The 25,624-nt window shown below is 41.0% G+C and overlaps 2 protein-coding genes across 7 annotated transcripts in view; both read right to left on the minus strand.

Moving 5' to 3' along the window:
• Positions 1-801: 801 nt before the first annotated feature.
• On the minus strand, positions 802-12,979 carry LOC139418716 (tumor protein p53). Of its 2 annotated transcripts, XR_011635346.1 has the most exons (12): positions 12,807-12,966; positions 12,194-12,331; positions 11,902-11,947; positions 11,477-11,686; positions 7,640-7,826; positions 7,308-7,420; positions 3,581-3,690; positions 3,176-3,321; positions 2,886-2,983; positions 2,660-2,763; positions 1,682-2,488; positions 805-1,040 (listed from the first exon to the last, which is right to left on the minus strand). XR_011635346.1 is itself a non-coding variant. In XM_071168369.1 (11 exons), the coding sequence occupies exons 2-11, from the start codon at positions 12,274-12,276 to the stop codon at positions 2,395-2,397; spliced, it is 1,191 nt and encodes a 396-aa protein (XP_071024470.1). In that variant the 5' UTR covers positions 12,277-12,331; positions 12,807-12,979; the 3' UTR covers positions 802-2,394. The 2 variants fall into 2 exon arrangements, 1 of the variants encoding a protein (XP_071024470.1); XM_071168369.1 differs by having other exon boundaries at positions 802-2,488; positions 12,807-12,979.
• A 3,106-nt stretch (positions 12,980-16,085) lies between these two features.
• Positions 16,086-25,624, minus strand: part of LOC139418718 (G protein pathway suppressor 2-like) — a 53,431-nt gene continuing 43,892 nt past the window's right edge. For 3 of the 5 annotated variants that reach the window (XM_071168372.1, XM_071168373.1, XM_071168370.1), the window contains one exon: positions 16,299-16,972. In XM_071168372.1, coding sequence (XP_071024473.1) covers positions 16,892-16,972 — 81 coding nt within the window. In that variant the 3' untranslated portion in view covers positions 16,299-16,891. Of the gene's footprint in view, positions 16,973-25,624 lie in introns of all 5 variants that reach the window. The other 2 variants (XR_011635347.1, XM_071168371.1) reach the window with 2 other exon arrangements.

The following is a 25,624-nucleotide window of genomic DNA, read 5'->3' on the forward strand; positions in this document are numbered from 1 at the left end:
ATGGAGCCAAATACAGGACCATTCTGGAAGAAAACCTGATGGAGTCTGCAAAAGACCTGAGACTGGGACGGAGATTTGTCTTCCAACAAGACAATGATCTAAAGCAAAATCTACAATGGAATGGTTCAAAAATAAACATATCCAGGTGTTAGAATGGCCAAGTCAAAGTCCAGACCTGAATCCAATCGAGAATCTGTGGAAAGAACTGAAAACTGCTGTTCACAAATGCTCTCCATCCAACCTCACTGAGCTCGGGTTGTTTTGCAAGGAGGAATGGGAAAAAAATTCACTCTCTCGATGTGCAAAGCTGATAAGAGACATACCCCAAGCGACTTACAGCTGTAATCGCAGCAAAAGGTGGCGCTACAAAGTATTAACTTAAGGGGGCTGAATAATTTTGCACGCCCAATTTTTCAGTGTTTGATTTGTTAAACAAGTTTGAAATATCCAATAAATGTCATTCCACTTCATGATTGTGTCATCAACTTGTTGTTGATTCTTCACAAAAAAATACAGTTTTATATCTTTATGTTTGAAGCCTGAAATGTGGCAAAAGGTCGCAAAGTTCAAGGGGGCCGAATACTTTCGCAAGGCACTGTATGAGGAATGAACAGAATTTCAGTTGGTTTAATAGCCATCAACATGAACTAAAATTGATCAAGCTTGGACCAATAACTTTTGTATGAAATATTTTCATCATAATAATGTAACGTGAGATGTATTGCCGATGCTTTTACATTCCATGCATGCTGTCACACTTACTAATACATAGAATCGGTTTATACAATAAATCACACAAAGCCAAACAATGAAAAGTTTATTTTTATTTTTATAATTTTATGAAAAAGTCCATGTATTTCTGTTGCAGTGTAATAAAGTGTTTGTTTGGTAGAAATTCTGGTGTGTATACTCTTCCTCTTAACAAACATTTTAAAGGGTACAAAATTACAAAAAATAATCAATAATTGGACCTTAAATACCCACCTAAGGCTGCAATTAACACTTTTTTTTACTATATTTCTGCTGTGTTTTACAAACTCCTGTTCTGAAAACCGCAAGCATCTACCAGTGAGGGGAGTCTATTTGGCAGAACAGTAGAAGGTTCTCTACTCCAAACTTATTCTAGGCACACAGGACCAAATCAGCTACTCTTCCAGTAAGGCTGTCTTAAGACACTACCAAAGCATACATCATGGTAAAAAGGGGTTTTCGCAGAACAGACATGTTGAGCTAGACACGTATAGGCAGTGGCAGGACAAAAATACTCAACTTTACAGTTCACAATATAAAATGACTTGGGAGGTAGATGTTCAGTTGAAGCGCTCACCCATTATTCAGGTAAGGATCTTATCAATAGGCCTCGCTAACTAAACATCATCAGTTATGAACCACAGTCAGGCGCCTGTACTCCAATACATACTTTTCTTTCATATGCAAAAATAACTGAGTGATGGCCATGCTAGGTTGTTAGCTAAATGTACAGTGCAGAGAACCCAGGGAAATGCACGTACTATATAGAAAAGTAGATCATTTCACAATTCTACAAAAAGCAAGACAGTCTCACAGGACAGGAGTTCATTGTCCTCTGAGTAAAACTAGAACAGGGATTCAGGATCTGCATGGGCCACCAACCAACTGATGTGCGCACCAAAGCTACCCATAAGCATGACAGAAAAATAACCTCAACCTGCACTTAAGAGACCTACAACAGCTTGCTAACATAAGGCTAGTAAGCTGCAAGCATCAACAGTTCACCGTACTTGCATTCCCTCAATCAATTGAAAGGAAGGTTTACTTGGCAGAACAGAAACTAAGCATAACGGGTTAATTCTCTCTCTCTCTGGTTGTTCCACCTCAAAAAGCACAAGAAAGAGAATTAACACTCACCATCTCAGATTGTTCTGAAATCAATTCTGTAGTTGGTAACATATGATTAGCATTCCTGAAACATTTTGTTGAAATATAATTTAATCTGAGAAATTAAGTTAATTGATTGCACCCAAATTGGCAATTTTAATAGGATTCAGATAACACAATATGGAGCTCCATACTACTTGTCAAACAGAACTGAAACTGTATACTGGATGTTGGGGGTGGGTGTTTGACATTTATTTTGGGATTCATCATGTCTTACTCATTGGTAGGAAGAAGTTTTAGCCAAATCAGATGTTGGGTACTATATTTCTTAAATATTATCTGAATCCTATCAATTAAAAAATGGCCAACTTGGGTGCAATCAATAAGCTTAATTTCTCCAAGATAAAATGTACATATCAACAAAATGTTTTAGGAATGCCAATCTTACCTGTTTCTAATTACAGAAACAATGTCAGAACAATCAGATGGTGGGTGTCATGGCTTGCTGAAATGACATGGAACGACTCGCTCTCCTTCTCAGTCAGAGTCGCTCTTCTCCTCCTTCACCAGTAGTTTCTTCCCTTTCTTTGGCCCCACTCCGAAGTCCCGTTTGGCAACTCTCTTGGTGAGGCTGTAGGGGATTTAATGTTTCATTTGAATAAGACTCGGAAAGGAAACAACACACACACACACACGCACACACGAGAGAGCCAAATGCACAAAAGGGAGAATTGTAATGTTGCATAAGGGAAAGAGAGCAGGAGAAAGCGAGGATGTGTGTCAGAGAAGTGAGTGAACTCACCGTTTCTGACGGTATTTGTCAGCGTCGGCAACAGGCACCAACTCACTCAGTTCAAGACTGTCATTGAACTTCTTCAGCATCTCATATTTTTCCTTCCCTCGAATCTGGATGGGCAGATGAGCCCAGTTACACACAGTATACACAAACAGCCAACAGCAGACTAGTGACTAGGCATCTCTGAAGGGGACGGGACAAACTTCCATTGGTCTGTTCTCTGAGCAGTTACCTGAAGAGTGTAGATCTCATCGTCACTCACAGCAGGGGAGGACTTGGTCTTCTTACTGGCCCCAGGCTGAGGGGCAGGCAGGGAGGCCTCCTTCATAGCTTAGAAGAACACAAACATGACACACACGATGAGGAACTACTCACACTCAGAGTCATAGGTCAATGTCAACCTTTATCAGCCATCATACAACTTTAAAGTCCAATGTCCAAAGATCTGGCATCTTTCTTTTTGCCATTTTATGTTAATCCCAACCCCAAGACCACCGCTTTAAGATTGTCAGGATCAATTACCACGTTTGATTCCCTGGGCAGGCTTGGTCTTGGTCTCCAGGGTTGTCTCCTGCTGCTTCTTCAGGTTGATCTCCTCTGTCTTCCTGTCTCGACCAGGACAGGCACACACACGCACCTCAAAGGAGCGCCGACCCAGGAGCTGCCCCCTGCAGAACGGGAGAGGAAGTTCCCATCACTGTCATACTATAACAAGACATTAGTTGGGGGTCAACCCAGGACCAGGGTTGGGGTCAATTCTATTTTAATTCAGTCAAATTATACATTTTACTAATTAGAAAAGCAACAATGACTGAATGTAAATGGAACTGAGACAAAACCCTGCAGAGGAGAGACAGGCAGGTAGAGAAGACAAATCAAAGACAATCAATGGAGCAACAGTCTAAAACGGATTATTAGATGACTCACTCTTGTGTCTCCAGGGTGATGATGGTGAGGATGGGTCTGCGGTTCATCCCTCCCATACAGGAGCTGTTGCACATGAAGTTGTAGAGCACAGTGGTACACTCTGATCCCACCTGGGAAACCAGATAGAGAGACAGCTGTGACTGATGGACACCCCCAAACACACACTCCCCCATACAACACAAAACACATACAGTGTAAACATATACAGTGCTGTGAAAAAGTATTTGCCCCCTCTCTGATCCTCTCTACTTCTGCATATTTTTGAAGCGGAATGTTAAGCAGATCTTCAACCAAAACCTAATATTAGATAAAGGGAACCCGAATGAATAACACTTACATAAACAAATTTATGCAACACCCAATACCCTTGTGTGAAAAAGTAATTGCCCCCTTACACGCAACTGGTTGTGCCACCTTTAGCTACAATGACTCCAACCATACACTTCCTTTCGATGTTAACCAGTCGCTCAAGCCATTTTCACGTCGACTTGATTGTGCGTTTTGGATCATGCATGACCCAGCTGCTCTTCAGCTCACAGACGGATGGACTGACATTCTCCTGTAGAATTCTCTGATACAGAGCAGAATTAATGGTTCATTCTATTAAGGCAAGTTGTTGACCTTTGGTGTAAGGTTCTTACTGTGTAATGCAGTGTTTGGTTTTTGGCAGGCATAATGGGACACGTCTCGTCCAAAAAGTTACACTTTTGACTTATCTGTCCATCGAACATCCTTCCCAGAGTCTTGATGATCATCCAGGTGCTTTTTGGCAAACTTCAGTCACTTTTAAGGATGAATGCCATGTTGAAAGTCACTAAGCTGTTCAGTACTGGCAATTCTACTGCCAATGTTTGTCTAGCGATTGCATGGTGGTGTGCTCGATTTTATACACCTATCAGCAACGGGTGTGGCTGAAATAACAGAATCCACTCATTTGAAGGGGTGGCCACATACTTTTGCACACACACACACACACAGGATGTAACGTTTCACCGATATGCATCAGTCACCAGTTCAAATGTTAAATATACAAAGTGCAACCGATCCAAATGTAGCATGCATCGGTCAGAAAATCAATTAAAACGTTATCAATCATCGGTTCACAAAATGTATATGCTCATAACATTTTATCTACCTTCCAAAAATACCTCTCATCCTTTGTAACAACTGACGCCTCCCCTATGGATGTAACTACGTTGACATTCATTGATCTACAAGTCATTTTGCATGCCGAACAACCCCAGGCAATATCTGTAGCCTAGCCAAACTGCGAGCTGCTTCCTGGAGTGACCAATGAGAGGTAGGTGGCCTATTCCTGATCTTGCACATCTGCACGGCCCCTCCAGAACTCGAATGCATGCAAAAATGGCTTGCACAATATTAGGTTTTAGTTGAGTGTCAACTAGGGCTGTCGCGGTGACCGTATTACCGCCACACTGGCAGTCACGAGTCATGAAGGCTGTCAAATTTCACATGACCGATTAGTCGCAGTAATTAGGCTTCTCCAAGCTCTGATGCTGCGGATTGTCATTAGTAGCCTACCAAACTCGCTAACTACCTGGTAATCAGCACTCTATTGTCCCTCTAATCACTCTGACATCAATGCAAATGTGATCAAAAACCTAATCAAACTCTTCATGAGAGCCCATGAGCTCATGTTGCGCAACATTTCTATAGGCTATGCAATTGAGCGAGAAAACATGGTGATGGCCTCTACTAAATAGAGGAGGATTTCATCAGCTTTCTATAGGCTAGGCCTACTATATTTATTTCTTAACTTTCCTAATATTAAGCACATTGCTTATATTTACAACAGGAGGGTAGCCTACCTGGCTAGCATGAAAATCAACAACAGGAAAAGCGTCCTCCATTCACTATTTTAGTGCATAGATTACATGTATTTTTCGCCTGCTTCGAGACAGGTGCTTGATAAAGGTCCATTCTAAATCAAAACGAATTTCACATAAACTAAATAATATATGTAAAGATTAAATCAATAATAATCTGATGGGTGACAATACTAGCCTATCACTTTTGAATTATATATGGAACATTCGTGCTTATGGCCTACTGCCGTGTGCGCATAGCTGCGCTTATAATATGAAGTAACCTAATAGTCTGTTGATCTGTTGCGTCAGTCTCACTGAGTAAAAAAGTTGTTTGATGCTAGTGGATCTATTAACTGTCCCAGACGATGTTTAGAATATTTATTTTGCACAGAATTGAATGTCAACTTCTGTACTATGGGGGATAGTAGATTGGCATAGGCTAGTGCTTTTGCTGTTCGTTAGGCCTACTCATCTTGTTGGCTGACGAAAAATAAATGTGGACGGTTCTTCCAATATCTTTAATATGCACCTCAGAATTGGATAAGGACGTGCGCAGTTAAGTCCCTGATGTGTCTGTCTTCACTTGTAGCCTGTGAAAAAGACCCGATCGTGTGATAGAGAGACGTGTGAGTGAGGTGCTTCATTGCAGGCAGCACTCAGGGAGAAGGGCCACAAAAGGCATGGATTTTTTTTAGGGTGCATTATGGCCACACAAAGGGGATGCTGCCAGGGAAATCTGCTTCTCAAATTGTGAATGAGAGAGACAAAGTGTATACAGCCTGCGCAAAAAAAACAAAGCAGAGCTGATGCCTTTCAAGTGACTTTTTTTTTCATGCAGCCTTACAATGCATTAAAATCAAAACATATAGCCCAACGTTTGTAGAACTAAAGTTACATTAATAACTAAATTAAGCATATAGGAATACATATTTCTTTGTTAACCGCTCAATGAATGTGCACTTCCTCAAATCGTTTGGAGAAAATATTATTTATATTTTATTAATCTTTGTTCAATTGTATTCCTCATACAACAAAACAATGTCATGGAATTCTAAGCAAATCTTGTCTGTTAAATGAACTAGTGTATTACAGCCATATGGCATAGCCAGACCAGGACGACTCAGAGTATGCTATTCTGTTCTTCTGAAATAGACTACATTTTCCTCATATCATGTTTCTTTAGACCCATCTAAAATAAATCATGGATTTATTGTGAAGGTGTAGGCTATATTACATAGATGTAGACTTTTTAAAGCTAAAAAAAAAAAAAATAGGCGAATTTGTGAAAATGCTTTATCCAACATTTTGTGGTTGCGTGAGGCTTGGTGCTCATGGAATCAGTGATCTATTAAAAAAACACTCAAACTGGAAACAGAAGCAGGATCTGTCTTATTTCTGTTTGGATGATTTATAAAGCCAGGCACATTTAACATTTAGGCTATTGATTATAGACTTAATTAAGTTGGGGTTCACACGCTCCTAAATTATCTTAGACAATTAAGCCGAGGGGCATTTTCTCGTCTCCTCACTCCGCTGCAGCCTCCAACGCATTGTTCTCAACACCAATATGCTGGTTTACTTAACTATTTTGCACATAGCAACATATAAGAAACGGCTCATGGATGATTAAGTTCTAGAACCTAGGCCTTCCATTGAATGCGTTTGACACACCTGTCTTAAGAGTGACTGTGCCATCCCTGTGGCCTCCGCAATGGGATTAGTCCAGAGGCAGGTGCAAATCAGACGGGTGTCTTGTGCACCACGAAAAAATGTAATGACATTTGCAACTGCTTGACTAAAGAAATCTCGGTCGACCAACAGACCAAACAATCGTTCAATCAACTAAATGAGGTCAGCCCTAACTCACACAGACACAAACAGTAGTGTATGGGACCTACCTGAGGAGGCTCATAGGGGACGAGCACGCTGTGTCTCAGAGTGTTACCATCCTCCATATACTCTGATCGCTGGTTCCCCTCAACTCTGACCAGGTGACCTCGCGGGGCAGGACCTAAGGCACAGAAAACACGAGTATTAAGCGACACACTGAGGATATCCTATCAGTCAAAACATTTGCGTTACTCATTCAATAGGCAACAAGTGTAAGTATAAAATGACGTTTAAACTCCTTTTATAGTGTGGACCCTCTATACTGCATCAAAGCACATTCTAGATCAATCTAACATGTTTTAGTATGGGTAAGAGTAGCCTTTCCCGCTGTGTTGTGTACCTTCATTGTTCTCGCTGGTGCTCTGGTGGTGAGGGCAGCGTCTCACCACGTCAGCCACGTCACTCAGCTTCTTATAGATGGCCAGGGCTCGTACCACTGCCCCAGGAGGAGGAGGGTGGTCCACCACGATCTGAACTGGACAAGTCTTCGCCAACTGGCAGAACAACTTGTTCAGGTCTGGCGAGTACTGGAGAGAGAAAGAGTTTGTTAAATCAAAAACAATACTTAGGTCTTAGTTTAACCTGTCAGCATTGTTCTAATCCCAGTGTGATAGATATTATGGCAACGACATACAAACTTCACCGTACAAAATTTGGTCACTGGATCCAAACTATGTGCGTCCTCATCCAATTTCGAGGTGCATATTCTCAGATTCCGAGGTGCATATTGAAGATATTGGAAGAACTGTCCACATTTACTTTGTCAGCCAACAAGATGAGTAGGCCTAACGAACTTCTATTTTTCCTGATAGTTTGATTGAACTCACAAAATTCTCATGTAAACATGTCCAAAATTCACAAAGTAAATCTAATTCCCCATTGTTCTTGTCTGACTCTGCCCTGAACATTTCCAAGTCCTTTGAAGCGTCAGACAGTAGAAAATGTAGTTATTTCTGAGCACTTGATTAGTTTAGATCTAATTAGTGAAGGAAATTTGACCATTACAAGTAGTTTGGACAAAAGAGGAATCTCTTTACCTTCTGTATAAAGTCCTCTTGATTCTTATCAACTGTATTAAAACTCAAGGCTGCTGTGACAGCCCAGCATCCTCCAAATAAACATCACTCCTCTCCTGATATACTCTTCAGATTATGAATGAGTCCAGGTTTAAATATTCTGTAGAGCGATCAAGCTGCTCCCCCAGTTCATATGGCCAGGACTGAAACCCCTCCCCCAGCCCTGCTTTGAGGCAAGTCAAGACATGTCCTCACAGGCAAACTTTACCATTGCAATTTAAACCTTATGCTTACTATGCTTTATTAAAGCATTCCAGTGAAAGTATTATGTTTACAACAGTACAATGTTAGGCGTTATTAATTACGTTTTTTTAGCAGCCACATTGCAAATGTACCATTATAAAGTACATGATATAGCTCCCATCACATGTACAATGCCTGAATACAATGAGTTACATTGTACAAGTTTGAGTAACATTGTTGCAAGTAGAAGACGTTTATGCTAATGTAACCATTTCAAATTAAACTTAATTTCATTTTAAGTCTTTTTCAGATTTTATTTCACAAAAACCCATAATCTCTTAAACACTGAACAAAAATCTAAATGCAACATGTAAAGTGTTGGTTCCATGAACTGAAATAAAAACAAAATGTTTTCCAAATGCACAAAAAGGTTGTCTCTCAAATGTTGTGCATAAATCAGTAATTTCTTCTTTGTCAAGATAATCCATCCACATGACAGGTGTGGCACATTAAGAAGCTAATTAAACAGCATAACAATTACGCAGGTGCACCTTGTGCTGGGAACAAAAATGCCACAAAACAATGTGCAGTTGTCACATAGATGTCCCAAGTTGAGGAAGCGTACAATTGGCATGCTGGCGGCAGGTATGTCCACTAGAGCGGTTGCCAGAGAATAAAATATAAATTTCTCTACCATAAGCCGCCTCCAACATTGTTTTAATTGAGTTTGTCAGTACATCCAACAGTCATCACAAACGCAGACCACGTTTACGGCGCTGTGTGGGCAAGCAGTTTAACGATGTGAACAGTGTGTGCAATGGTGGCAGTGGGGTTATAGTATGGGCAGGCAGGCAGGCATAAACTACGGACAACGACCACAATTTCATTTTATCGATGCCAATTTGAATGCCCAGAGATACCGTGACAAGATTCCACAAGCCACAATCAATAACCTGAGCAACTATGAAGGAGCTATGTCGCGCTGCATAAGGAAAATGGTGGTCACACCAGATACTGACTGGTTTTCTGATCCACACCACTACTTAATTATTATTTTTTATTTTTTACATGCATCTGTGACCAGATGCAAATCTGTATTTCCAGTCATGTGAATTCCATAGATTATGGCCTAATGAATTTATTTAAATTTACTGATTTCCTTATGAACTGTAACTCAAGAAAATCTTTGAAATGGTTGCGTTTATATTTTTGTTCAGTATATAATCGACATGCTATGTATGAGATACTTCCAACACCAGTAGGTAAGTTACTATTATAAAAAGACACATTAAGATCATTATGAGATATTGTAATATCAAGCCCACACCTTGTGTATACCGCCACATTAACATTTGTGAACACCATGATCACTTTCCCAAAAACATGAATAAAACACTGGGTGTCAAGGTGCTAATAATTAAGAATAAGAGTGTAAAAAGAGAACATTTTACTGACCGGCAGTCAAACTGAGCGCAGGGCGGGGAGGTGCCGTGTTAGTTAAATCTCTTATAGCAAGGATGGGGTTGTTGAAATCATAAACAAACCCTTGTGAATCAGTCTTAAAAGTCGACCAGATAGAGAAGGGCCACCATGAGACTTGTCTAACATGTTGATGGGCCAAGTTGTTCAAAGATTTAGGTTAAATCTAGCAATTGATTTTACAATGACAACAGAAAAGGATGATCCTGCCATGTTCTTGTGTGACAAGGCTCCCTCTTCCTCTTTGAGACCTTCTGCTACACCGCACAGACAAAGGAGGACTGGACCTTATTTAACTTTCCGCAGTTCCCCAGGTAATTTACTATGTCCATTCAACGGATGCTTAACTGGATGCGTTTGACTATATACTCGTCTGCAAATGTATGAATAGAATCTAGGACGATTAGGTGTCACAAAAAAAAAAAGGACTACCTTGTTGACCAATGTTGAATGGAATGTTAGTTCTATTCAAAATGATCAACTCAAATGACAAAAACTACAGTGCTATACCGGTGCATTTCCAATGTAAAAAGCCCCATGAGCACTAACGTGAAGTCCATAGGAGCACATCGAATTGTGTCCAATGAATGCTAAGAGTCTGTTTGTTAGAAATGAAGGCATATGTACATTTCTCAAACATTTCCCGTCTGAAAAATTCAGAACAAGCCTGTGAAGGCTTTGATTTCTGGTAAAAACAGATGGAAAAGGGATCTTAGAAATACATAAACACAACGTTGAAGTGAAAAGACCCCTGACAACTAATATCAACGTTTATATTTAGTTTTGCTGAAATGTTTTGCCTTCTGTAGGTTTAAGAAATATTGCCTAGTGTCTTGTCATTCTGTTACCAAAAACTCCCATATTTTGAAGATATTTTCAAATCTCTCTCTCTCTCATGAGGGACAATGAAAGTTCACAGAAGTAACACGTAAAGTAAAACCAAATAATTTGTTACCGTTTCCACTAATAACAATTTAGTTTATGATTTATTAAGTGATTAAAATGCATCATTCTGTTAGCAAATTGGTAACAGAAAGACAAACCCTAGGGAATGCGCTAGTTGTGTAACTGGTTAGAATGACAAAACTAAAGCCCCCCCCCCCCCCCAAAAAAGAAACATTTCAATGAACTGTTGATTGCAAAGTAGGCCTACTTGGCAGAAGAACATCTTGATGAATTGCCTATCAATCAGGTGGGCATTTGTTTTGCCACATACATGCAGTACAGAATATATTTTTCCCAGACATCAAAAGTTGTCTCCTGATGTGGTTTAAGCATTGTTGTGGACCAATGTTGTTCCTATGAAAAAGTGTGATTTTTTTGTGAAAACTTGAAAAAACTGAAAAGTCCTATTATTGTTGTGAAAAAATTAAATTAAAAATAAAATACTTTAAAGGCCCTAGATACATAGGTGAGGGTGTCAAATCCCTTAGACTTACTGTGCAAGTGACGGACTTGGCTGTGCTGGACTGGAGGAAACGTAGCTGGAACCCCAGGGCCCCGGGGTAGTCAGAGGTGGTTGGTACGGTGGAGGTAGGTGGCGAGCCAGTGTCCAGGGTAGAAATGGAGGGCTGGGGTGCAGGCTCCGTTGCGGACACCTCAAACAGACTCGGATCAAATTCCACCTGGAGGGGGGCCTCCATCATGAACTGCATGTAAGAGAAGTATGTTTTTCTTAATACAATGAATAGTATCAGAGAAATATTTAAAAAGAATGTTAGGTAAATAGTGCTCTGCAATGGAGACCAACATTTGTTTCCAGCAACAATGAAATTGTAACTTGAGACAACATTAAAATGACTGGCTAAATAGTACATAGAAATAACATGCACAAGGAAAAATTACTTGCTGCAGTGAAACGTACATTATCGTATCCCACCCAAGACTCGGTTACAGGTGGTTGAACTGCCCTGATGAGCGAGAGAGAGAGAGAGAGAGACTTTAAAACAACCAAATGCAGACATTGATCATGCCACAATTCAACAGTTCAGATTGTCCAAACTTTGGAGCTGATGGTGATAGCAACAGCTGCTTTGCTTATGTCTACACTCACAAATGGTCATAACCCTGAGGATGGAGAGACAAAACTGAGGCAGAAACAAAACATATTTCAGTATCCGATTCATTCAATTGTAATACTGCACGTTTTTTCTTACACCAGGTTCAAATTCATTTTCCACAGGTCCTCGAAAGACTCCTGGCTGAGGGGAAGAGACACGTTCTCCGCCAGATCAGCCATGATGTTGTTCTCTAGCACCTCAAAGCAGCACGCAGGGAAGAAAAGCCAATCGGGGCTGAAAGGAGACAAGCAATTAGAAACATGCAATATGATAAGAATGAGATGAAATAAGCGTTACAGTATTTACTATCTAACGTTAAACAGGATAAAATACAAATTGCAAAGACATATCAAAATGCTTAGCTCGTAGTAATTAGAATGGTAGGGCTGAACATGCTAAGTGTGGTTCAAAACGTTGTCTTTCATACATAACAGGCTCACTTCCGTGTTATTGCCACGATGACTATGAAATAGCTAACAAACGTACATAATTTCAATACAATCTAACGTTAACTAGGTATAAAACAATGCCGACGTACAATCTCCCTTGCTAGATAACCCCCATTCAAGTCAGTCTCATAGATCAAATAAGTAAGTACAGTCAGTGGCTACCTGAATGATGTATAACAAAACGCATAAGCCACAAACCAAGCAATGTTCTCTAGAAACTAGATTGCTCTGATCATTTGGTGGTGGTGGACTAAACTTACCTTCTCCGATCTGATTACCCCGACACTTCTGATTGCAGTGTTGCCGGTGAAGTGTTGCTAGCTAACTCGGTGTGTAAATTCACATTTGTTATTGCCGGGGGTGTTAAATTTGCCAGCACAATATGTTTAGACTTTTCTTCCACGAGTTGGGGAATCCCCTAAATTTGACCTGTAATATGGGCGGAGTCAAATGGGTCATCCAGTCAAATCCAACCAACGAAAAGTAAATTAATTCAAATCAAGACTGCTCCGAGGGGATCGAAATATTTATAATATAATTTTAGTGATGTAAATTATAGTACACTTCAAATAAAATACCAAAGGAATATTTTCATGTTGTATGACCAAGTGTTGATGGGTGCGTTCCAGAAATAGTCTCCCAAGGAAAAAGGACAAGTTTGACATTCCAGATACATTGGAGTTGTCCCGCTAGCAGTGGTGTAAAAAAATACTTTAAAGTACTGCTTAGGTCGTTTTTTGGGGTAGCTGTACTTTACTATGAATATGTTTGACAACTTTTACTTCACTACATTCCTAAAGAAAATTATGTACTTTTTACTCCATACATTTTCCCTGACACCCAAAAGTACTCGCTACATTTTGAATGCTTAGCAGGACAGGAAAATGGTCTAATTCATAAGCTTATCAAGAGAACATCCCTGGTCACCCCTACTGCCTCTGATCTGGCGGACTCGCTACACGCATGCTTAGTTTTTAAATTATATCTGAGAGTTGGAGTGTGCCCCTTGATATTCGAAATGAAAAAAAAAAAAAAACTAGAAAATGTGTGCTTTGCTTAATAGAAGGAATTTGACAATATTTATACCTGTACTTTTGATACCTAAGTACATTTTACCAATTACATTTACTTTTGATACTTAAGTATATTTAAACCAAATAATTTCTCAAGTTGTATTTTACTGGGTGACTTTCACTTGAGTAAAAGTAAAGATACCTTAATAGAAAATGACTCAAGTATGAAAATTGGGTACTTTTTCCACCACTGCCCACTAATAGTGGGGGCTTTGCGCCCAAGGAATAGTGTAACACGGGCTGGTGTCTACATAAGGCCCAAGTTTTTATGGTACAGGGTGCAGATCCTCACCTTTGCACCACAGGATCATAACATTTAGCAATCTGTCAGCTCTCTCTCCATCTACAATGAAACCTGCAAAGGCATGAATAATCTGGAACGCACCCAAATGGCCTGTCCAGAGCTGATTATTACAAAAGTGACATAAAATTAAGAGAAGATGCTTTTATAGATTCAAATTAACAGAATACAAACCATTTACATGTCCACTTCACCGATATACACTCACCTTCATATGAACTTGGACAGTGAAGCTACATTTTTTAACATTTGGCTCTATACTCCAGCATGTTGGATTTTCATAAATATCTGTTTTAGCACTTTATGTATATAGTCCCATCCGAGTGCCTTCATTTCTAAAACGGTAAATCAGATATGTTTGAAAATACCCTCAAATAAAAAGGTGACATTCTGTACGGTTGCCTCCTATGAAACATTTTGATTTCAAAATGCTGGAGTAAAGAGCCATTTTAGCTTCACTTTCAAAACACAGGTGAGTATACATGCTGGATTGCAAACCAAAAACACCAGAAAGAGTGGTGTGACGATTTCAGAGCCTCCATTTCATTACATTTACTGAAAAAGTAGATAGACGTTTAAGTGGATATTTCATCATTTTCTTGACCATCTCAAAGTCAATACAGGCTACATAGTTATAAAATCCAACTTTTCAAACAAACTTTTGATATAAATCAGATAAATATGTAGACAAATACTTTACAGGGAAAACAGAGATTCTCTGCACATCCCTTTCTGCTTCTCTACCACATGGGCACATACAATGGCTCTCTGTCACAGGCACATTCCGGACATGGTGAACAAGACTGACAAACAATACATAACGAACAAAACCAATAAATGCAAGTAAATAATACATATATAATTAATTCAAATAATTATTGTAGATAATAGGCAGAATCTACCGCACACTTAAGTCAGATTAGTGAAGGCGCTGGAGGCAAATCGCTAAACTGGAGAAACAGGAAAAACTATCCACACACTTCAAGACAGATGCAAATTAATTTTAATAGTAGCTGAGCTTTCGGTCAGTCGACCTTTACCTTAAAGTAAATTCAAATAATTCATAAAATACTTTAAAAGCCTAAACACTAATGTATCAGTGTAAAATATATTTCTCAGATAGAAAATGGGACTAATTACATCAAAAACCTTCGAAACCATACGTTTAATTGAAATATGTATAAATTAACACAATTAAAATTGCTCGACTGCGTAGCGTGTTTATCGAATATATCAATGACAAACCTACTCCTGCAATTGAATCACCCACCTGTCATCGGTGATGCCTGGAAAAGTAGTAGAGAAAGAGGTCTCCGTGAGTGGGTTTGAAACTCTGGGGAGATGGAAAGATTGAGAGGTTGCATAGAGATCCATGATAAACAATAGTGAACAAAAGACGTAAAATTGCTCCTATAATTCTAACTGACTAAAAGCCCGGAAATGGAGGTTTGGTCTGGGTATAGTCAAATAGAAGGTCAAAACATCAGGAAAAGAGCATCATTGGTAACCAATTGTATTGCTTGAACCGTTTCGGAAGTAGAAATCAACCGTTTTTTTTTTTAAAGTAAAGGAACACCCTCACGAAGACCCCGTTATCTGTGAGGAAAATGTATAAACTTGAAGGATATTAGTCGATAGCCACCATGATTGAATGACAAATATAGGAAGAAAAAAAAATTGAGTAGTTGACGTGAAATGGAAAAGGAAAAAGCTATATACACGAGAGAGAAAAAAAGGAAAACTAATATAAATATAAACACTCACTCCAAAAGCAACTGTACAAAATTCACAAAGATACATCACCCACATAAAAAGTCAAGTCATCCCAGTGCTTTCAACTACAAGAAAACAGACTCAGTGATTCATTCAAATAACACACTGGTTTCAGTTTCATCAGTCCCATAGCAATGTGAAGAGTAAAATCCAGAAGGGAACAGGTCGAATCCAAAAACAGTAGGCTATATTTTGATATCTATCTCGACCTACTTATTTTCTCTTAAGTTGAAATCTGAAACATGACGAGTCACTGGAGAGCAGGCCATTTTTTCGTCATTTTTCGCGCTCTCCCTCTCTTCCTAACCACTAAAAAATGCATAATCAACTTCCGCCCTTCTTCTCTCCCACAGACTGGCATATATTCAAGACACTTCTGCATGTGATCCTTAAACACTTTTTTTTATGCTTTATTTCTTGTGAATGACCTCTCCTTAGATTCATCGCTGTATGAATAAATGTTTCTATTCCAAGCCATCATCTCAAAGTTCTTTCTTTCGTTTTTACAAAGATTAACACCTTCACTTCCCTCCCACATATCTTGTCACATGTTCTCTTCTTACACATCACCATACGCCTCTGCATTAAATAAAAGCCATTGCATGTTTACTTTTCAAGTGCAATTTAATAAAATGAGTAGATTTTCATTTAAAAAGTTTAGGAAAATATGGCTTCCACAAATGCAGCATGTTTAAGTGAATCTTCCTTGCAAATGATCATTTCCTCCATGGGCCCTGAGAAGGGTTTACATTTAATCATTTAAAATGTTTTAAATAAGATTAAGAACACAAATATTAAGAGTATTTTAAGAGGCCTTCATTATCAGTAAAAAGTGAATAGCACAGAGTACTGAAGCTTGGGTTCATTTGCTAACACATCAACAATGAAAACAGCACCATTGTTTGGAATGCTAATATTATCATTCTGAATCTACCAATTCTCTATCATAGTATGTCATGATTGAGACACCCTTTATGAAACAAAGCTTATCTATTGAAATTCAGATTTTGTTATATAAAATTTAAAAAACATGCTAATGCATACTGAAAGTAGTCAATATACACATTATGGGATATAATGCAACATTTTGGCAGAAGAAATGCTACATTGATGTACTATTTCAGCAGTTAAAGTTGAAGCCTACATCTGTGTGGAGAATTATGCCAATCCCTAATTGCTGGTGGTGGTTGTTTCCAGTTTACTTGGTGTGGTGGTAGAACCTCTGTCCTGATTGGCTGTGGGAAAGGTAGGCATGCCGAGGAGAGCTCTGAAACGTTGCCTGTAAAAGACAAACAAGAAAGCATGAATAGATCCTTTAGAAACATCATACCATAGAAGTATAATTTAGTTATTTCATTTGTAAGCATCACGTCTAACTAAGCATGAGAATGACTGAGTCAGTCAAATCAAAGCTAGGGTGCATCTAGCCTAAAAGTGATGAATACTCTAATCCATATTGTGACTAATGTTGATTTTCATGATGTATTCCTAGTATTTCGTCGAAGCCATTACCATTGGCCATTTGATCTACCTGGCAACACCAAGGTTGTATGTAATGGGTTGTGCTGCCCAGGTTTCGGTGCTGTGTGATAGGTAGGGCTCTGCATTTAGGGAGTTATTAACTGACCTCAAGAGGCTGATAGTGCATCTTCTCACACCACGTGTGAATTAATTGTCACCCGTGCATACCATAATTATATAACGGAATTATTAAATTAGTCCAAAATAAATTCCCAACCATGTTGATTGACTTCAAAAAGGAAATTACTGCCAACACTTATTCCAGAGAAGAGGCAAAGTAGCAGGTTCTCTGCCCAAAATCTGCAGATTGAGCAGACTTGGTCAGCGTTAAGCAGACCAATTGAGGAGTTTTTGTATGGGGGGGGGGGGGGGGGGGGGCAGTGAGTGTCGAATTTGGTAAAGGTAAGTGATTTGCTATTTTGATACAGTAGTTTAAGGCTTATTGGATCGAATAGAAGTTCCATAATGCTTAGGTTGTTGGCATTGTATTAAATATTTTCTACAAAAAGATCATTGTCTAGCTAGAATGTTCCCACTTGATCTCGCCTCCTTCCGCCTGCCTTTCGCCTTTGCGGACATGCATTTCTATTGTTTGAGCCCTGTTCCCGGAGAGATACCGTCCTGTAGGATTTCACTCCAACCCTAATCTAGCGAACCTGATTCTAATAATTAGCTGGTTGATAAAATGAATCAGGTTAGTTACAACTGGGGTTGGATTGAAAACCTAAAGGAAAGTAGCTCTCCAGGAACAGGGTTGGAGAACCCTGGTTTGAGGGGTCAGTCAAACATCTTGTATAAAAGTATGTATTTCTAAAATGGTCAATTGTAAACACCATATTAAGGTTCATTGCATGACAAAAAATTAGCAGGTCTATTTCGTTCCAGTAGATAGCATAATCTGTCCATCCACAAATTACCTGTGGCAAGATGGTGGCATAACACCAGACAACAGAAAGAGCTGGCCACTACTATCCCAGAGATGACCTCTGCCCTCGACTTGCAATTAAAACAGTAAATTAATTTTTATTTGATTTATTTCACCTTTATTTAACCAGGTAGGCAAGTTGAGAACAAGTTCTCATTTACAATTGCGATCTGGCCAAGATAAAGCAAAGCGGTTCGACACATACAACAGAGTTACACATGGAGTAAAACAAACATACAGTCAATAATACAGTAGAAAAATAAGTCTATATACAATGTGAGCAAATGAGGTGAGAGAAGGGAGGGAAAGGCAAAAAAAGAGGCCATGGTGGCGAAGTAAATACAATATACACTGGAATGGTAGAGGTGGGTGCTGCTATGGTGACCAGCGAGCTGAGATAAGGGGGGACTTTACCTAGCAGGGTCTTGTAGATGACCTGGAGCCAGTGGGTCTGGCGACGAGTATGAAGCGAGGGCCAGCCAACAGGTCGCAGTGGTGGGTAGTATATGGGGCTTTGGTGACAAAACGGATGGCACTGTTATAGACTGCATCCAATTTATTGAGTAGGGTATTAGAGGCTATTTTGTAGATGACGTCGCCGAAGTCGAGGATCGGTAAGATGGTCAGTTTTACAAGGGTATGTTTGGAAGCATTGAATGAAGGATGCTTTGTTGCGAAATAGGAAGTAAATTCTATATTTAACTTTGGATTGGAAATGTTTGATGCGAGTCTGGAAGGAGAGTTCAGTTTAACCAGACACCTAGGTATTTGTAGTTGTCCACATATTCTAAGTCAGAACTGATCAGAGTAGTGATGTAGGACGGGCGGGCAGGTGCAGGCAGCGATCGGTTGAAGAGCATGCATTTAGTTTTACTTGCATTTAAGAGCAATTGGAGGCCACGGAAGGAGAGCTGTATGGCATTGAAGCTCACCTGGAGGGTTGTTAACACAGTGTCCAAAGAAGGGCCAGAAGTATACAGAATGGTATCGTCTGCATAGAGGTGGATCAGAGAATCACCAGCAACAAGAGCGACATCATTGATGTATACAGAGAAGAGAGTCGGTCCAAGAATTTAACCCTGTGGACCCCCAGAGACTGCCAGAGGCAGGGACAATAGGCCTTCCGATTTGACACACTGAACTCTATCAGAGAAGTAGTTGGTGAACCAGACGAGGCAATCACTTGAGAAACCAAGGCTTTCGAGTCTGCCGATGAGGATGTGGTGATTGACAGAGTCGAAATCCTGGGCCAGGTCAATGAATACGGCTGAACAGTATTGTTTCTTATCGATGGCGGTTAAGATATCGTTTAGGACCTTGAGCGTGGCTGAGGTGCACCCATGACCAGCTCTGAAACCAGATTCCATAGCGGCGAAGGTATGGTGGGATTCGAAATGGTCGGTAATCTGTTTGTTGACTTGGCTTTCGAAGACCTTAGAAAGGCAGGGTAGGATAGATATAGATCTTGCATTGCTCACTTCTAAAGTGGATGCCTATTCAACTAAAGTGTAAAGTCTAGTCTGGAGAATGACCTGGAAACGCATGTGCATGCTAAGTTAGAAGGAGTAATCAATCTTCTAAAAGGGAAAACAATCACTTGAAAATCACTCCTGTAAATTTAATGTGCGGGTATTTGGACTTGGAAATGGGGCAACCAAACTTCTATCATGAGCAATGTTTTCTATGAACTGTTAGGGCAGGAGAAGCTAGATCCCATGCCGCAAATTAACATTGCACACTGGACGGATCCTCGCCAGATTGGCTCATTGTATGATTGTACAAATCCACAGTTTTGAAGTCAAAAAGCAAATTGTTCACCTTGTAGCAGAATTGGGGGCTCTGACCTATGTACAGTGCCTTGCGAAAGTATTCGCCCCCCTTGAACTTTGCGGCCTTTTGCCACATTTCAGGCTTCAAACATAAAGATATAACACTGTATTTTTTTGTGAAGAATCAACAACAAGTGGGACACAATCATGAAGTGGAACGACATTTATTGGATATTTCAAACTTTTTTAACAAATCAAAAACTGAAAAATTGGGCGTGCAAAATTATTCAGCCCCTTTACTTTCAGTGCAGGAAACTCTCTCCAGAAGTTCAGTGAGGATCTCTGAATGATCCAATGTTGACCTAAATGACTAATGATGATAAATACAATCCACCTGTGTGTAATCAAGTCTCCGTATAAATGCACCTGCACTGTGATAGTCTCAGAGGTCCGTTAAAAGCGCAGAGAGCATCATGAAGAACAAGGAACACACCAGGCAGGTCCGAGATACTGTTGTGAAGAAGTTTAAAGCCGGATTTGGATACAAAAAGATTTCCCAAGCTTTAAACATCCCAAGGAGCACTGTGCAAGCGATAATATTGAAATGGAAGGAGTATAAGACCACTGCAAATCTACCAAGACCTGGCCGTCCCTCTAAACTTTCAGCTCATACAAGGAGAAGACTGATCAGAGATGCAGCCAAGAGGCCCATGATCACTCTGGATGAACTGCAGAGATCTACAGCTGAGGTGGGAGACTCTGTCCATAGGACAACAATCAGTCGTATATTGCACAAATCTGGCCTTTATGGAAGAGTGGCAAGAAGAAAGCCATTTCTTAAAGATATCCATAAAAAGTGTTGTTTAAAGTTTGCCACAAGCCACCTGGGAGACACACCAAACATGTGGAAGAAGGTGCTCTGGTCAGATGAAACCAAAATTAAACTTTTTGGCAACAATGCAAAATGTTATGTTTTGCGTAAAAGCAACACAGCTGAACACACCATCCCCACTGTCAAACATGGTGGTGGCAGCATCATGGTTTGGGCCTGCTTTTCTTCAGCAGGGACAGGGAAGATGGTTAAAATTGATGGGAAGATGGATGGAGCCAAATACAGGACCATTCTGGAAGAAAACCTGATGGAGTCTGCAAAAGACCTGAGACTGGGACGGAGATTTGTCTTCCAACAAGACAATGATCCAAAACATAAAGCAAAATCTACAATGGAATGGTTCAAAAATAAACATATCCAGGTGTTAGAATGGCCAAGTCAAAGTCCAGACCTGAATCCAATCGAGAATCTGTGGAAAGAACTGAAAACTTCTGTTCACAAATGCTCTCCATCCAACCTCACTGAGCTCGGGCTGTTTTGCAAGGAGGAATGGGAAAAAATGTCAGTCTCTCGATGTGCAAAACTGATAGAGACATACCCCAAGCGACTTACAGCTGTAATCGCAGCAAAAGGTGGCGCTACAAAGTATTAACTTAAGGGGGCTGAATAATTTTGCACGCCCAATTTTTTAGTTTTTGATTTGTTAAAAAAGTTTGAAATATCCAATAAATGTCGTTCCACTTCATGATTGTGTCCCACTTGTTGTTGATTCTTCACAAAAAAATACAGTTTTATATCTTTATGTTTGAAGCCTGAAATGTGGCAAAAGGTCGCAAAGTTCAAGGGGGCCGAATACTTTCGCAAGGCACTGTAGAAGAGGATCAACATCTAACCAGACCTGAGTGCCAAACTGCTAAAACAGAGGGCAACATACAATGAGGTGAAATCTGCAGCTATGCAAGCTAAATCTGTTAGGCAAAGGGGGGTCAGAGAAGGGGGGAATGGTTTACAGGGAGGGTGTTCTGGGTGGGGAATAATCAATGGGTGAATTTCCCAGTGGGTCCTGCTTTTTGTTACACATCCTTGGGCTTATCAACACTAAAGACAACAATTATACAGTTAATATAACACTCTTTTCTGAAAAACAATGGCAAAAATAGCAACTCTCTCTTGGAATTTGAAATACCTTATATGTCCTATCAAACGTGTCAGCGGTCTTGATATCCTTCCAAGAAACCATATTGATACAGCAATGCTCCAAGAAACACACCTGCTCCATAAGCAGCGCTCGACATTCAGGGCAGCCCGCTGGCCCTGCAAACGCTTTCATATCGCCCACTTGGGCCAGTACGTTTTCAAACTCCCACAAAAATTCAATAAATACATATTCACAATCTCCCTGACGTCTGACGCTTCAAATCAAATCAAATTTTATTTATCACATACATAATGGTTAGCAGATGTTAATGCGAGTGTAGCGAAATGCTTGTGCTTCTAGTTCCGACAACGCAGTAATAACCAACAAGTAATCAAACTAACAATTCCAAAACTACTGTCTTGTACACAGTGTAAGGGGATAAAGAATATGTACATAAAGATATATGGATGAGTGATGGTACAGAGCAGCATAGGCAAGATACAGTAGATGGTAACGAGTACAGTATATACATATGAGATGAGTATGTAAACAAAGTGGCATAGTTAAAGTGGCCAGTGATACATGTATTACATAAGGATGCAGTAGATGATGTAGAGTACAGTATATACGTATACATATGAGATGAATAATGTAGGGTATGTAAACATTATATTAGGTAGCATTGTTTAAAGTGGCTAGTGATATATTTTACATCATTTCCCATCAATTCCCATTATTAAAGTGGCTGGAGTTGAGTCAGTGTGTTGGCAGCAGCCACTCAATGTTAGTGATGGCTGTTTAACAGTCTGATGGCCTTGAGATAGAAGCTGTTTTTCAGTCTCTCGGTCCCAGCTTTGATGCACCTGTACTGACCTCGCCTTCTGGATGATAGCGGGGTGAACAGGCAGTGGCTCGGTGGTTGTTGTCCTTGATGATCTTTATGGCCTTCCTGTAACATCGGCTGGTGTAGGTGACCTGGAGGGCAGGTAGTTTGCCCCCGGTGATGCGTTGTGCAGACCTCACTACCCTCTGGAGAGCCTTACGGTTGTGGGCGGAGCAGTTGCCGTACCAGGCGGTGATACAGCCCGCCAGGATGCTCTCGATTGTGCATCTGTAGAAGTTTGTGAGTGCCGAATTTCTTCAGCCTCCTGAGGTTGAAGAGGCGCTGCTGCGCCTTCTTCACGATGCTGTCTGTGTGAGTGGACCAATTCAGTTTGTCTGTGATGTGTATGCCGAGGAACTTAAAACTTACTACCCTCTCCACTACTGTTCCATCGATGTGGATAGGGGGGTGTTCCCTCTGCTGTTTCTTGAAGTCCACAATCATCTCCTTAGTTTTGTTGACGTTGAGTGTGAGGTTATTTTCCTGACACCACACTCCGAGGGCCCTCACCTCCTCCCTGTAGGCCGTCTCGTCGTTGTTGGTAATCAAGCCTACCACTGTTGTGTCGTCCGCAAACTTGATGATTGAGTTGGAGGCGTGCGTGGCCACGCAGTCGTGGGTGAACAAGGAGTACAGGAGAGGGCTCAGAACGCACCCTTGTGGGGTCCCAGTGTTGAGGATCAGCGGGGTGGAGATGTTGTTGCCTACCCTCACCACCTGGGGGCGGCCCGGATTGCATCGTCTGTGGACCTATTTGGGCGGTAAGCAAATTGAAGTGGGTCTAGGGTGTCAGGTAGGGTGGAGGTGATATGGTCCTTGACTAGTCTCTCAAAGCACTTCATGATGACGGAAGTGAGTGCTACGGGGCGGTAGTCGTTTAGCTCAGTTACCTTAGCTTTCTTGGGAACAGGAACAATGGTGGCCCTCTTGAAGCATGTGGGAACAGCAGACTGGTATAGGGATTGATTGAATATGTCCGTAAACACACCGGCCAGCTGGTCTGCGCATGCTCTGAGGGCGCGGCTGGGGATGCCGTCTGGGCCTGCAGCCCTGCGAGGGTTAACACGTTTAAATGTTTTACTCACCTCGGCTGCAGTGAAGGAGAGTCCGCATGTTTTCGTTGCAGGCCGTGTCAGTGGCACTGTATTGTCCTCAAAGCGGGCAAAAAAGTTATTTAGTCTGCCTGGGAGCAAGACATCCTGGTCCGTGACTGGGCTGGTTTTCTTCTTGTAGTCCGTGATTGACTGTAGACCCTGCCACATACCTCTTGTGTCTGAGCCGTTGAATTGAGATTCTACTTTGTCTCTATACTGACGGTTAGCTTGTTTGATAGCCTTGCGGAGGGAATAGCTGCACTGTTTGTATTCGGTCATGTTACCAGTCACCTTGCCATGATTAAAAGCAGTGGTTCGCGCTTTCAGTTTCACGCGAATGCTGCCATCAATCCACGGTTTCTGGTTAGGGAATGTTTTAATCATTGCTATGGGAATGACATCTTCAACGCACGTTCTAATGAACTCGCACACCGAATCAGCGTATTCGTCAATGTTGTTATCTGACGCAATACGATACATATCCCAGTCCACGTGGTGGAGCAGTCTTGGAGTGTGGAATCAGCTTGGTCGGACCAGCGTTGGACAGACCTCAGCGTGGGAGCTTCTTGTTTTAGTTTCTGTCTGTAGGCAGGGATCAGCAAAATGGAGTCATGGTCAGCTTTTCCGAAAGGAGGGCGGGGCAGGGCCTTATATGCGTCGCGGAAGTTAGAATAGCAGTGATCCAAGGTTTTTCCAGCCCTGGTTGCGCAATCGATATGCTGATACAATTTAGGGAGTCTTGTTTTCAGACTAGCCTTGTTAAAATCCCCAGCTATAATGAATGCAGCCTCAGGATGTATGGATTCCAGTTTGCAAAGAGTCAAATAAAGTTTGTTCAGAGCCATCGATGTGTCTGCTTGGGGGGGAATATATACGGCTGTGATTATAATCGAAGAGAATTCTCTTGGTAGATAATGCGGTCGACATTTGATTGTGAGGAATTCTAAAATCAGGTGAACAGAAGGATTTGAGTTCCTGTATGTTTCTGTGATCACACCACGTCTCGTTAGCCATAAGGCATACGCCCCCGGCCCTCTTCTTACCAGAAAGATGTTTGTTTCTGTCGGCGCGATGCATGGAGAAACCCGCTGGCTGCACCGCCTCCGATAGCGTCTCTCCAGTGAGCCATGTTTCCGTGAAGCAAAGAACGTTACAGTCTCTGATGTCCCTCTGGAATGCTACCCTTGCTCGGATTTCATCAACCTTGTTGTCAAGAGACTGGACATTGGCGAGAAGAATGCTAGGGAGTGGTGCACGATGTGCCCGTCTCCGGAGTCTGACCAGAAGACCGCCTCGTTTCCCTCTTTTACGGAGTCGTTTTTTTGGGTCGCCGGCTGGGATCCATTCCGTTGTCCTGGTTGAACACAGAACACAGAATCCGCTTCACGAAAATCATATTCTTGGTTGTACTGATGGTGAGTTGACGCTGATCTTATATTCAGTAGTTCTTCTCGACTGTATGTAATGAAACCTAAGATGACCTGGGGTACTAATGTAAGAAATAACACGTAAAAAAACAAAAAACTGCATAGTTTCCTAGGAACACGAAGCGAGGCGGCCATCTCTGTCGGCGCCAAGGTACTGATTCACACTTGTTATCAACCAACATTCGGTTTCCAAGTATGGGGGATTTTCCGATGCATGTGGTGTGCGTCTTGGAGCGGTGAGTACAATCAATGCGGGCTTGGAGGGAGGCAATTGTGAATGTGTGTGTGACTGGGCCATTGAGAGAAGCCGTTGCCTAATCCTGTGGGTGTCCTTGGACATTT

The sequence above is a fragment of the Oncorhynchus clarkii genome, chromosome 10 (assembly GCF_045791955.1).
Source record: "Oncorhynchus clarkii lewisi isolate Uvic-CL-2024 chromosome 10, UVic_Ocla_1.0, whole genome shotgun sequence".
Taxonomy (NCBI): Eukaryota; Metazoa; Chordata; class Actinopteri; order Salmoniformes; family Salmonidae; genus Oncorhynchus; species Oncorhynchus clarkii.

Bases quoted from the DNA above. Each gene is read 5' to 3' on its own strand.
- LOC139418716 (XM_071168369.1), bottom strand. From the start codon at position 12,276: ATGGCTGATCTGGCGGAGAACGTGTCTCTTCCCCTCAGCCAGGAGTCT. The intron at 11,948-12,193 runs GTAAGAAAAAAC...CTCGCTCATCAG, and splicing joins AAAATGAATTTGAACCTGGT to GGCAGTTCAACCACCTGTAA. The intron at 2,489-2,659 runs GTGAGTTCACTC...AATCCCCTACAG, and splicing joins GACAAATACCGTCAGAAACG to CCTCACCAAGAGAGTTGCCA.